This window comes from Copadichromis virginalis, linkage group LG3 (assembly GCF_057382275.1).
Source record: "Copadichromis virginalis isolate Kocher_CV1m ecotype Utaka linkage group LG3, C_Virginalis_male_GT1.1, whole genome shotgun sequence".
NCBI classification, from domain to species: domain Eukaryota; kingdom Metazoa; phylum Chordata; class Actinopteri; order Cichliformes; family Cichlidae; genus Copadichromis; species Copadichromis virginalis.
In genome coordinates this window covers 56,471,308-56,482,862 of record NC_140620.1, presented here as the reverse complement: position 1 = coordinate 56,482,862, position 11,555 = coordinate 56,471,308, and the positions used below count along the sequence as shown (strand labels likewise).

The following is an 11,555-nucleotide window of genomic DNA, read 5'->3' as shown; positions in this document are numbered from 1 at the left end:
TATATATCTGAGAAGACTACCCACGCTGACCTGCCAATTATTTCCAAGTACACTAACAAACAGCATACAGTAAGTTATACAACCTGCAATATTTCTTATTATAAAATTAACCACAAACTTTATGCAAAAGAAATAACTAAAAGCAGGCTGTCTCTCACTGTGGCTCAGGACACAAACAGCTGAAATTGTGTTCATAAACAGCCAGACCACCTTCAAAATGAATCTCAAATACTTGAAAGTATTCAGAGTTAGCCTTTAAATTTAATAAGAGAAAGCTTGCAAAAAGATTTAGAAATAAATGTACAAGTGAGAGTGAGAAAGAGATGAAATGTTGAGCAAGCAGAGTGCTCTTTACATGCTTAGAAGATGAAATTATTATATGATATTAAATAACAGTAAACAGTGATAACAATGTAAATTGAATGAATGTAAATGCAGCAGTAGCCAGAATACTTTTATCAAGGCTATGTGTTTATGTGTGTTTGTGTGTGAGATAACCACTGGAAGCCTCTAATGATGACATTTACTGGAACAAATCAAATATGAGTGTGTGTATTAGACAGAGTGTATGCTAGTGTGTAAACAGAAACATTAAATTGAATGTGATTATGGAGAATCTCTCCAATCAGCCAACACATTGTCTAATCAACCCACACACATTTCGAGCATGCACTCCACTTCAGGTCCAGTTTTCAAACGCGCCGAAGGTCATGTGACTCATTCTGTTTCTATGCCTGTCACCAAAGCTCTGTTCACCTGAACGGAAGGTCAGAACCTTGAGAAGGTGATAAAAAGTGCTGGCTGTGAAATTGTCCGTGGTATCTTGGGCATATCCAAGCAAGTAAAACTTTGTAGGAGACAAAGTGCTCGTTATGTGCAGTTTCTCAGAGGTCCTCTCCTCCTCCATCTCCCATTGAGCTGCCTGACTCCCCACAGGGCTGACCCTAATGTATCCAGGGGATGTGTGGCTGAATCAATACCTCTCTAAGAAATGCCTCTCAACCAGAACTGCAGAATGGCTGATGTGTGCAAACCTCTTGCTCCAAGCCAATCAACTTTTTTGCTTTAGTAATGTGGTCAAAAAATGCAGGAGGGAGAGAAAAAAATGTCCTCTGACAATGGAAAATATTTCAAGATGGACTTGGGATGTTGTGACAGATGAAAAAACACTGAGTGACATTACCTTGGTGGTAGTGAATAAATAGGTCTGAAGGGGTTTGTCACTAAAGCAAACACAGACATAAAGTGCCCTGATGAAGTGCACTGATGAAATTCCCAGGTATGCATGCTGTAAAAAAGTCTTACACAGCCGCTACAGTTCCAGAAAGACTGCTTTGGATTCTGTGTTTGCCGAATAAATTGAAAGGCTAATTTGTTCCAAACCACACTCTCTGAGGTTCAAAAACTGAACGCTACAACACAAATGAAGTGCTTTCTTTTATATGGAAGGTAAGTGTAATTATCACTGAACAGCAAACTATGAGAATTAAACAGAATCACTGGCAGCAGTAAAAGTTAATGATTAAAGGGCTCAGTCTAACTCTCAGAGGTGTTGTGACGTGGACGGTGAAACGAAATAAAGTCGTAGACTGAAAGGAGCTCGCCAGCACAGCAGCTCTGTGACATCCAAAACACTGCAGGTAGCGCACCTGAGCAGGCTCACCTCCACTGCACACGATGATTGGTGTCAAGATACGATCAGTGCAGGTTTTACAGTCTTCCTGAATAAACAGCGAGGTAAAGTGACACCTACAATGGAAACAGTCAGAACTAACAAAGGGAATCTGATTGCCTGCGCGGCTGCACATAAAATAGTTTATTTGCAGAGAAAAGCCCTGGAAAGTCACATACACCCGGCTGAACGTACACTGACCTCTCCACTGTTATTTTTTTTCTTATTTTTACCTTGACGCCTTTCTGACAAAGTAGGAATGGGTGAACTCCAAGTGGTCGTCCAGCCACGCTTCCATCCTCTCGTTTTCCAGGGAACAACAGTCCTCCATGGTGGAAAAGCGACAACAGCGTCTCCCCACTGTGAGCTCCGATTACATTTATCCGCGGAAGACCCGGTACCGAATATATGTGGAGGAATAAAGAGGGAGCAAGGCGGGAGAGAAAGAGGGGGATCCGAGAGAGAGCTCCTCGCTAGCCGGTTGGTAGGTCGGTGCGCGCGGATCAGAGCTGTGACTGCGCGCTTCCTAGTTGGTCAAGCGACTCTGAGTGAACTGGAGAGAGAGAACGAGTGAGCGAGGGAGTGAGGAGAGAGGGGATAGCAATCGAAAAACCCAAGTATGAGAGATGTTATAGTTTAGTTTCGTTTGTTTGTTTGTTTTATGTAGAAACCACATTGTTAGGCTATAGCCTGACAAAGTTATTTCTACTAACTATTGTTGTTGTTATTATTATTATTATTATTATTAGATATAATATTAATAATGCTTAAGGTTATTTTAAATTGGAGGACGGCAAACACGACAACAATTGGTCTATATATATATAAGTCTAATGATAATTTAAGTAAAGAAATAACAAATGTAACCTACTGCTACATGGGTTTGATTTGTATTGTTGAAATATTCTGCTTTGCTTCCAGTCACTGATGTTTGCCATTAGATGTTTATATGTTTGCTTCCATGGGTCAGCCAATCAGACTAACTCTGCATCTAAAATAGCATCGTGTGGCCATTGTTCCACACACTTCTGCGTAGATAAATCGTTGTCTTTTATTAACTAGTTAGCCTATTCTTGCTACTTCCCTAGATTTTTTCAACCTGGGAACACATTACCAAACTAGCCCAACTTTATTCTATCTGTACTGTAACAATGGGCATCAGCCTCTGGTTAGTAAGGTCCCATATTTGTGGTGTTTTGAAACTGGATGTAGAACACACTGTCTGGCTCTAAATATTCAGCTGTGTTTCAATCAAATGGGTAAAGTCTAATCTTGTTTATCCTTCTGTTTGACAGTAATATTTCCAAAATAAACTTCATATTGTATTCAATAAGACATGTGAGCTTGTGACTGAGATCATAAAGTCATAAGGAATGTGTTTATTGAGGTCATAGATAAGGGAGGCAAAGGGCTATTTTCCCATAAACTTGCATACAACCAGCTTGTTGACACCAGATGTGGCATCCTTCACTGGCTATTAGGTTTTAAGCTTTTTTTTTTGCATTGGCGCCACCTTTCACACTAAGAAAAGTGCACATTTATTAAACATTCTTTGTTTAAGAGAACCCAAGTAATAATTACCAAATGTTAAAACATTTGATGTCAGATCCCTGTCTGTCAGTGTTTACTGTAGACACTGCAGTGTGTGATATGTACATCAGTGCTGTGAATAAAGTACTTGTCTCAAAAGCAAAACTACTATAGGATACTAAAGTTTCAAACTAGGACTGGGCGACCTATCTAATATACTAATTGTAAGACAGGTTTTGCCGCGTACCATGGTTAAAACAGCTTTATGGTAACCATCGAGTTAAAATAGTTAAAATAAAACATTTCTATTAATTCAGATTTTGTTGTATTAAATGTAGAAAAAATACTGAGTGGTCGATTTGAATGAGTATACCAGTGCAATTTCAGGCACAATATGGTTTAAATTACATTTGTTTTTGGAGGTTATTTAAACATATTCTGATATATATTGTATATTGTGTTATAGCCCCAAGTATCCTTTAACAGAAAGAAGCAGTAATGTATGTCAAATATGGCTTGTCATTTGTGGTTCACATTGTAAAAAGATGTGTTTTAATTTTTTTTTCTAACTCTAACCAAGTACTTTTTGTGATTCAAACAGAAATATAAACAAACAGCAATGGGAAAATGACACCAAAGCCTAAAAATGGCCCCAAAGCAAACTAGAATTCCTGTCCGCTAGTCAAAAGTCAGATCATGCTCACCACATCTACCACATTATTCTGACTAGATCTCAGTAAGACCATATTCTGAACAAAAAACAACATTTCATTACAGTCAGAGATTTTACAGCTTGCTTCTTTCTGGTAACTCATGCTGAGGAGAAAGAAAGTTGTGCAAAGTCCAAAATTGCCTCAGGTTATGCCAGTTGAATAAAACTGGTTAGCAGTGAGGACTACTAGCAAGTAGTGATGTGTCGGTCGCGAACGAAATGGCTCTTAGAGCCGGGTCTTTGACGTGAACGACGCGAGCCGGCTCCTTATCACGAGCTGTGGGGTTTTTTTCTCTTTCTTTCTCTCACCCTCTCTCTCGCACTTTTTTTCCCCTTCACTCTGCACACAAGCCTTGTGCTTTGCGCTGGGAAGAGGGGGGAGGGGCCGTAGTTACACTGGCAGTAGCACAGGAACAGAGCGGGAGGGAGAGAGAGAGAAAGAGAGCAGGGGACAACAACTTCACATTAGAAAGGTATAGTAATCATCCACAACTATTTTCATTTGCAGATGATAAAGGATTCAGAAAGTTTATTCATGCAGGCCCATATGACAGAGAATATGCATCTTCTTTTTATTTTCATATTTTAATTTATATTTAATTGAGTTGTGGTTTGCAGTGTTTTCTGCTGTTTCACTTTAAATTTGTTTAAAAGGAAAAAGCTGAAAATTTAAATAGTTAAAAGTTGAAATATGAATAGTTGGTTTTTGTAGATTTTATGTGGAGTGAATAAATAAAAGTATATTTATGGTGGCCCCTAGAGACAAAGCACGTACAAACACGTACGCACTCCGAAGCACGTACAAACTCCAAAACACGTAAAAACTCAGAAGCACATAAAAACTCAAAACACGTACAAAACACAATGCTCCAGGATGCTAGTGTCAGTGTTGAGCTTTTGTTACCTAGTGGCTACACAAGTACCAACGACCAGATTTGGTGTGTGGTTGTAACAGGTAAATGAACTTTTTTTTTTAAAAATATTTCAATACATATGAGTGCTTGTGTATAAATACACAAACAATACACACATGCTTTCAATTGTGTAATTTAAGTGATCTAGGTAGCTCTGTTTTGGAAGTTCAGTTCATGCTAGAAATGTGTTTTGGAGTTTGTTCGTGTTTTGGAGTTTGTACGTGTTTTGTCTCTAGGGGCCACCGCATATATTTATATATAAACATATATAAATAAAACCACTTTTTTTACATTAGTAATTCCTTTTGTGCATAATTTTATATTATTGTTAATAATAAATTAATTAAAGCAACAAGACAACCTGAAGAGCCAGTTGGGAGCCGAAAGAGCCGGCTCTCTAAAAAGAGCCGGAAATCCCATCACCATTCACCAATGTTCCCCCTAAGCTGCACGCATGCGCAGTTGCGCACTGCGGGCTCGGTCTCTGCGCACAGGAAAAACTGCATTGTGAAAAAAAAAAATCTAACCTGAATTGAAAATAAAACTTTAACAATTCTGTTTTGCAGTGTAGTCAGTAAGTGACTGGCTGCTCCCTGTATGGGATTAGAACGATGCCACCTTATCCTGTAGTCCAGCCGATGATGCGATTCACATTCGTATATAAGCAGTTAATCAGCGTGGTTGACAGGCTATGACAGCGTCCTTATGTGCGACACCGGTGTTTTAGCTAGCAAAGCGTCGTGGCTGATGTGGAGTGAAGCCACGTTAATGACAACGTGTACAACCATTGGAGATGTGAGCAGGACAGACGGAACAATTGACGGAAAAAGTGTGGACTTTATACCAGTTTTTAAATTGTGTTGATAGGCCACGTAAAACCAGAGTTATGATAAAAATATCTGCAATGTTTGTTTTTCCTGAATGCTATGTTTGTTTATATTTACTGTGGTAAGAAACGGTAAAAACTGCATTTTATAAGGAAAACGTTCGAAAACACTCTCCGCCTGTAAGCAAAAACAAAACCAAACACCCCCACCCTTTCCTATTTGTCGAAAAAATTACCATGTTGACCAATCAAAAAATTACATGGCAACGTGGCATTTAGTTGTTTAGGAAAGGGGGAAGTTTTAGGAGTGACTGCGGTGTTTTGAGATGAGAGATTTGCCACGTTTAGCGCAAATCTTGTGTAGTTAGTGTGTAGTGTAGTCAATAGTTTTGTTGTGTGTGTCAGAACAGTGAGGCAACTGCTGAATGTTACAGGTGTTACAGGAGTGATACATCTCCTGTTGTCAGGCCTGAAGGTATCAGGCTGTTGTTCTCCTTTATCTCATAGTGGACAGAAATTATTTTTTGGAGTGACACAAATAATTTGTGTGGCATCAAATTTGATGCAGAACAGCTGATTGTTCTGTAAATAGTAAATAGAAGTATCAATCAAAGCTATTTCCTCTTCTTGTACAATAATCTCACTAGTGTTTAGCTTTTGACTACCTGCCTATATTGCAGGATTCCACTATCTTATGGCTGGACACACCAAGAGCTGCATACATAATGGAGCAGAAGTTACCCTTATTTTACTGCTTCTATTTACTCTATGACTATTTGCTTGTCCATTTAGTAGAAGGATGCATATGCCAGTGAGTAAAGAATCAGTCACACTAGTGTAAAAACAGGATTGCAATCTCGTTGTCGTGAAATTGTCATTAATGCTCTAATTTCCTCCCACTTGACTACTGCAGTTCACTTCACACCAGACTCAGTCAGTCTTCTCTTTCCCATATTCATCTTGTCCAAGATACTGGTGCCAGCTCCTCACAGGCACCCAAAAAAGAGATCATATCCCACCTCTTTTAGTTTTTCCCCACTGGCTGCCAGTGAGGTTCAGAATCAATTTCAAGATCTTCCTGTTTGCCCCTTCATGGTTTGGTTCCAGGTTCCAGGTTTAAATTCATAGGAGAGTCAAATCTGTTCCCTCCACTGAGTCTACCCATAAAACTTATTTTTACTGACTGGCATTTAAGTCTGTCTGTTTGTCTCTCCTGTGCATTTGATTGTATATGTTTAGCACACAAAAATAATCTCTATTTATTTCTTATTTCTTTGTTTTTTATACGTTGTGTACGTTGTGAATTTGCAGTCAGTGGTTGTTTTTTTCCCTGCTTTTTGCAAATGGTTGCAAGTAGTTGTGGCATCCAATTGGTCATCTGGGTTGAGGGTTTCTCCACATAACTGCCATCCAACTTTGTTATCGTGAAAGGACTGCCAACTGCCAGGACACTGCAATGTTTAAAAACACAGGTGTATCATTATCACACCCACTGGTGATGATGTACATATTAAAAGAAAAGTATTGATGTATTTTACTCTATATATTCACTTTTACATAGTTTTGGGGTTTTTTTGTACACTGTTATCTTAGTTATCTATTTTTTCTATTTATAATTTTTTTCTTATATATTTTTAATTAACCTTTTCTTGCTGCACCTTCACAAAGCTGCTATAAGAAGTGAATTTCCCCAGTGTATGATTAAATGCAAATTATTTCCAAATCTAAGTCAATGCATCTGAGTCTGCACCAGAGAGTACCATTTATCTGTGACGTGTCCCTTTGCAAAAGAGGACTCTACTTAATTGGGTTTGCTATGATTATATAAAAGCAAGTCTGCTAAGTGTTTTTATTATGTTGCTGTTAATTACACAACTATGTCACTATTTTTAGAGGAGTAACTCTTTTTTTTTTGCCAATTTTTCATAGTTAAATATCATTTAATTGCAATGCAATCACCAACTTGAATTACAAACTGATGGTAGACTGATCTTTATTCTTGTTATCTGACACACCAAAGTTACTTTGAAGGCAGCAACTAACTGAGAGTGGTCACAGGCCTGGTCTCTGTCTTCAAAGTAACCATCTCAAAGGTCATGCTCGTATTAATTTTGCTTCCACTGTGGTTTCCAAGTAGTTTTCCCTTGTGTGACTGCAGCATTGGTTCATTTGATCAGAGTACAAACAGATGTCCACACAAAGGCTTCCACTCACCTTGCAGCATATCTTAGCATATTATTGGAGAAAATATTTAACTATTTGTTTAACCTTTTGAGTTTTAAGTTATCATCAGTGATAACCCCAAACCTATCTCAGAACCTTTCACCCTTTGTTTTTTTCCCCTGACTGCCAACGCTTGGAAGATGATTCTAAAAAAATATTTCAAAAACTACAGATGGTGACTTTAGACCTCAGCTTGTTAAACGACTGAAAACTTATACAGTACACTGATAGTGTGAAATTACAAGACACTTCACAACTATAAGCTACAGACAGATTCTTAAGTCACAGATGTTGAAATATGTCATGTAAAGATCCAATGGAACAATCAGCATTTATAACAAGTTACAGTAAATACACATGCATGAGTGTAATATAATCCTAATGCATAAAAAGCTGAGAAACAAGCAACAAAGAGTTTTTATACTAAATTATAATGAATTATATCAATGCATTTTTTTCTAAGGAAGAAACAGTCACCAAGATTTTCAGTATTTTGTTTAAAAGTGATCATTTCTATCAGTTAAAACTGGTGTGAATGAAGGAAAATACAGAAATTCCTCAAGGTTCGCCTCAAAGTATGCATTGTTTATCTGCCCTGATCTTTCTTAACCTGTGCATTGTAATAAAACTACTAATTCAAAGTTAAACTACACACAATCAACTCTCCCAGTAATTAGCTTTTCAATTATTATAGCAAATCACATGCCTGAAGGAGCTCCAGATTTTATTGATAAAATCTAGTGTGTCTGCTCTTTGGTCTCTCGTGTCCCTCCCAGCTGGACACTTGCACCCCATTGGTGGTGTCATCTTACCAGCAGATGGTGGTTGTTCATCTACGGGGGATCCATCCCAACCCCCTTTCAACCTCCCACCAACCGCACAGCACACACACCCAACCAATCAGAGACAATATAACCTCTGGTCAGTCAAATGTTTCTTTTTTCTTATTTATATCTCTATTCAGTATTTAATAATAAATAAATCAATTTGACTGCATTTGAGCCAACAGTATGTCTCTGAACACTCAGACTTGGATGCTTCTGTCCTTTATCACTAGTGTCCCAGTGCCACTGGCAGCCATGCACGCCCAAGTCATTACACTGCCTGTGCTGTGTTTTCAGATGATGTGCTATGCTTTGGCTCATGAGCTGTTCCATGCCTTCCCCATACTTTTTTCTTACCGTTATTCTGGTAGATGTTGATCTTGGTTTCATCTGTCCAATGAATGTTTTCCCAGAGCTGTGCTGGCTCCTTTTGATGTTTTTTTTTTTAGGTCAATCTAGCCTTTGTATTCTTGAGGTTTGTGAGTGATTTTGGGCTTAGAGTGAATGCTTTGTATTACTTCAATTTTCTTCTCTTTATGGTAGACTTGGGTCTCCTGGAGTGTTGCTCACTTGGCTGGCTGTTGGTAAGGGATTTCTCTTCACCATGGAAATGATTCTGCGATCATCCAGCACAATTGTCTTCTGTGTAAGTCCAGGTTATTTTGTGTTGGTGAGTTCAACAGTGCTTTCTTTCTTTCTCAGGATGCACCAAACTGGAGATTTTGCCACTCCTACTATTGTAGCAGTTTCTCAGATGGTTTTTTTTTCTGTTTTTGCAGTTTAAGGATGGCTTGATTCACCTGCATGAAGAGCTCCTTTGACCGTATGTTGTCTGTTCAAAGCAAAATCTTTCTAATGCAAACACCACATATCAAATCAACTCCAGCCTTTTATCTGTTTAATGGATAATAACATGGCAAAGGAACTGCCCACACCTGACCATGAAATAGCCTTTGAGTCACTTGTTGAATTATTTTTTCCCCTGTAAAAAGACGGTGGCACATATTAAAGAGCTGAAACTCCTAAATCCTTCATCCAATTTGAATGTGGATACCCTCAAATAAAAGCTGAGAGTCTACACATTATTCCCATGCCCATTTTATAACTATAATTGGAATATGTTTCAGTAAACTGGTAAAAAAAAAAAAAAAAAAATCTTGTGTCAGTGTCCAAATATATCTGGACCTATCTGTATGTGTGTGAACATTAAAGTGGAATGTTTGTGGAAGAGGAAGCCACCTCACCCCCACCCGACTCCTCTTTCTCTTTGTCTATCCCCTCAGGTCAGATCAGAACTGACATAATTGAAAGGCTGCCTGAGTGTGTGTGTGCCATGTGTGTGTGTGTGTGCAGTGTAGAGAGAGTGTCCAAATTTGGGAGGCATTGTAGATGCACATTTGAATGCTAGAATAAAAAATAAATTTTATTTTCACAATCATTGTTAAGTGTATCCCTGTAATGTAGTTTCATGGATAGAAAAGCTGCTAAAACGGTCGTGGCTCAAAGAATCGGCAGTTCGTCTTGTAACCGGAAGGTTGCCGGTTCGAGCCCCGGCTCTGACAGTCTCGGTCGTTGTGTCCTTGGGCAAGACACTTCACCTACCGCCTACTGGTGTTGGCTAGAGGGGCCGATGGCGCGATATGGCAGCCTTGCTTCTGTCAGTCTGCCCCAGGGCAGCTGTGGCTACAACAGTAGCTGCCTCCACCAGTGTGTGAATGTGAGAGTGAATGAATAGTGGCATTGTAAAGCGCTTTGAGGGCCCCGAAAAGCGCTATATAAATGCAATCCATTATTATTATTAAAACATAACATCACAAGGCACTAAAGATTTAGTCATGCAAGCTTTCTGAATGAAAACCAGAATATTTGGAATAAGTTACATAAAATAACTGTTTAGTAGAGTTTTCGTTACAGCAGAACAATCACAGAATTTTCATCCATTCACGTTTTTTGTTATTCATTTTGAAAAATAATAGTTAGGTCCCTAATTAGTTGGCTGAAGGCAGTTTTGTTAGTTCTACCTCTGTAAACTGGATTTTAAATCAAACAATCAAGATGTGACTGAAGTGCAGACTTTCAGCTTTAGTTCGGCTTTAGTTCAAGGGGTTTAACAAAAGTATTATATTAATTGTTTAGCAACACATTTTTTAGAGACTCAAAAGTTACTGGAATGACTGAAAAGCAGTTTCAGTCAGTTGCTTTCTTTTTCCTCGACTGCTCAGTTGCTGTTTGTTTGTGGGTGCTCTGTTAGGTTGTAATCATTTATCTGACTAAAGAATATGCTGTTTCGTTGCCTTTAGAAATCTTTAGGTTACTTTCTTACTCTCCTTTTTCTTTCATGACAAATGAAGCAGACATACAGTAACATCTGAAGTTAATGTTAATATGTTTTTATAGCTTTTCACTGAGAGTTAAGTGCATGTGAGAGAGGCTGTTACTAGGCTGAAAAAAAAAACAGAAAAGCAAATAAACCTATCAGAGAGATAACAAACACTTTAAGAGTGGTCACACCAACAATCTGGTATATTCTTAGAAAGATTTAATGAACTGGCAGACTCACCAACACCAAGAGGTCTGAATGACCATACAGGACAAATAAAGCATGCCATGGTTAAGAAAAATAATCCACTGTTTACAAGAACAGGAAGGCCATATTAGATTAATATAATGTCTCAAATAACGTTCAAAGAGCCTGCAGCATTCTGAAAAAATAAATAACTCATACCAGAATGATGTATAGCCGCCAGTGGAACTACGTCACTAATGTTTATTAATGTGAGAGCTGGCAGAAGAAGCAGGATTAACTGTGGAGTCTGTAGAGCTTTACCAGTGGCTGCAAAACTGATCACACAGT

General features: G+C 38.5%; 1 protein-coding gene and 1 long non-coding RNA gene across 2 annotated transcripts in view; one reads left to right on the top strand and one right to left on the bottom strand.

Moving 5' to 3' along the window:
* pde5ab (phosphodiesterase 5A, cGMP-specific, b) overlaps positions 1–2,182 on the bottom strand; it is a 69,376-nt gene extending 67,194 nt beyond the window's left edge. The window contains exon 1 of the mRNA XM_085451780.1: positions 1,906–2,182. Coding sequence (XP_085307906.1) covers positions 1,906–2,003 — 98 coding nt within the window. The 5' untranslated portion in view covers positions 2,004–2,182. The remainder of the gene's footprint in view (positions 1–1,905) is intronic.
* A 2,146-nt stretch (positions 2,183–4,328) lies between these two features.
* LOC146715353 (uncharacterized) lies at positions 4,329–10,180 on the top strand. Its single transcript, XR_014919346.1, has 4 exons — positions 4,329–4,387; positions 8,654–8,798; positions 9,245–9,371; positions 9,481–10,180. It is a non-coding gene; the product is annotated as an uncharacterized LOC146715353 (long non-coding RNA).
* The last annotated feature ends 1,375 nt before the right edge of the window (positions 10,181–11,555 follow it).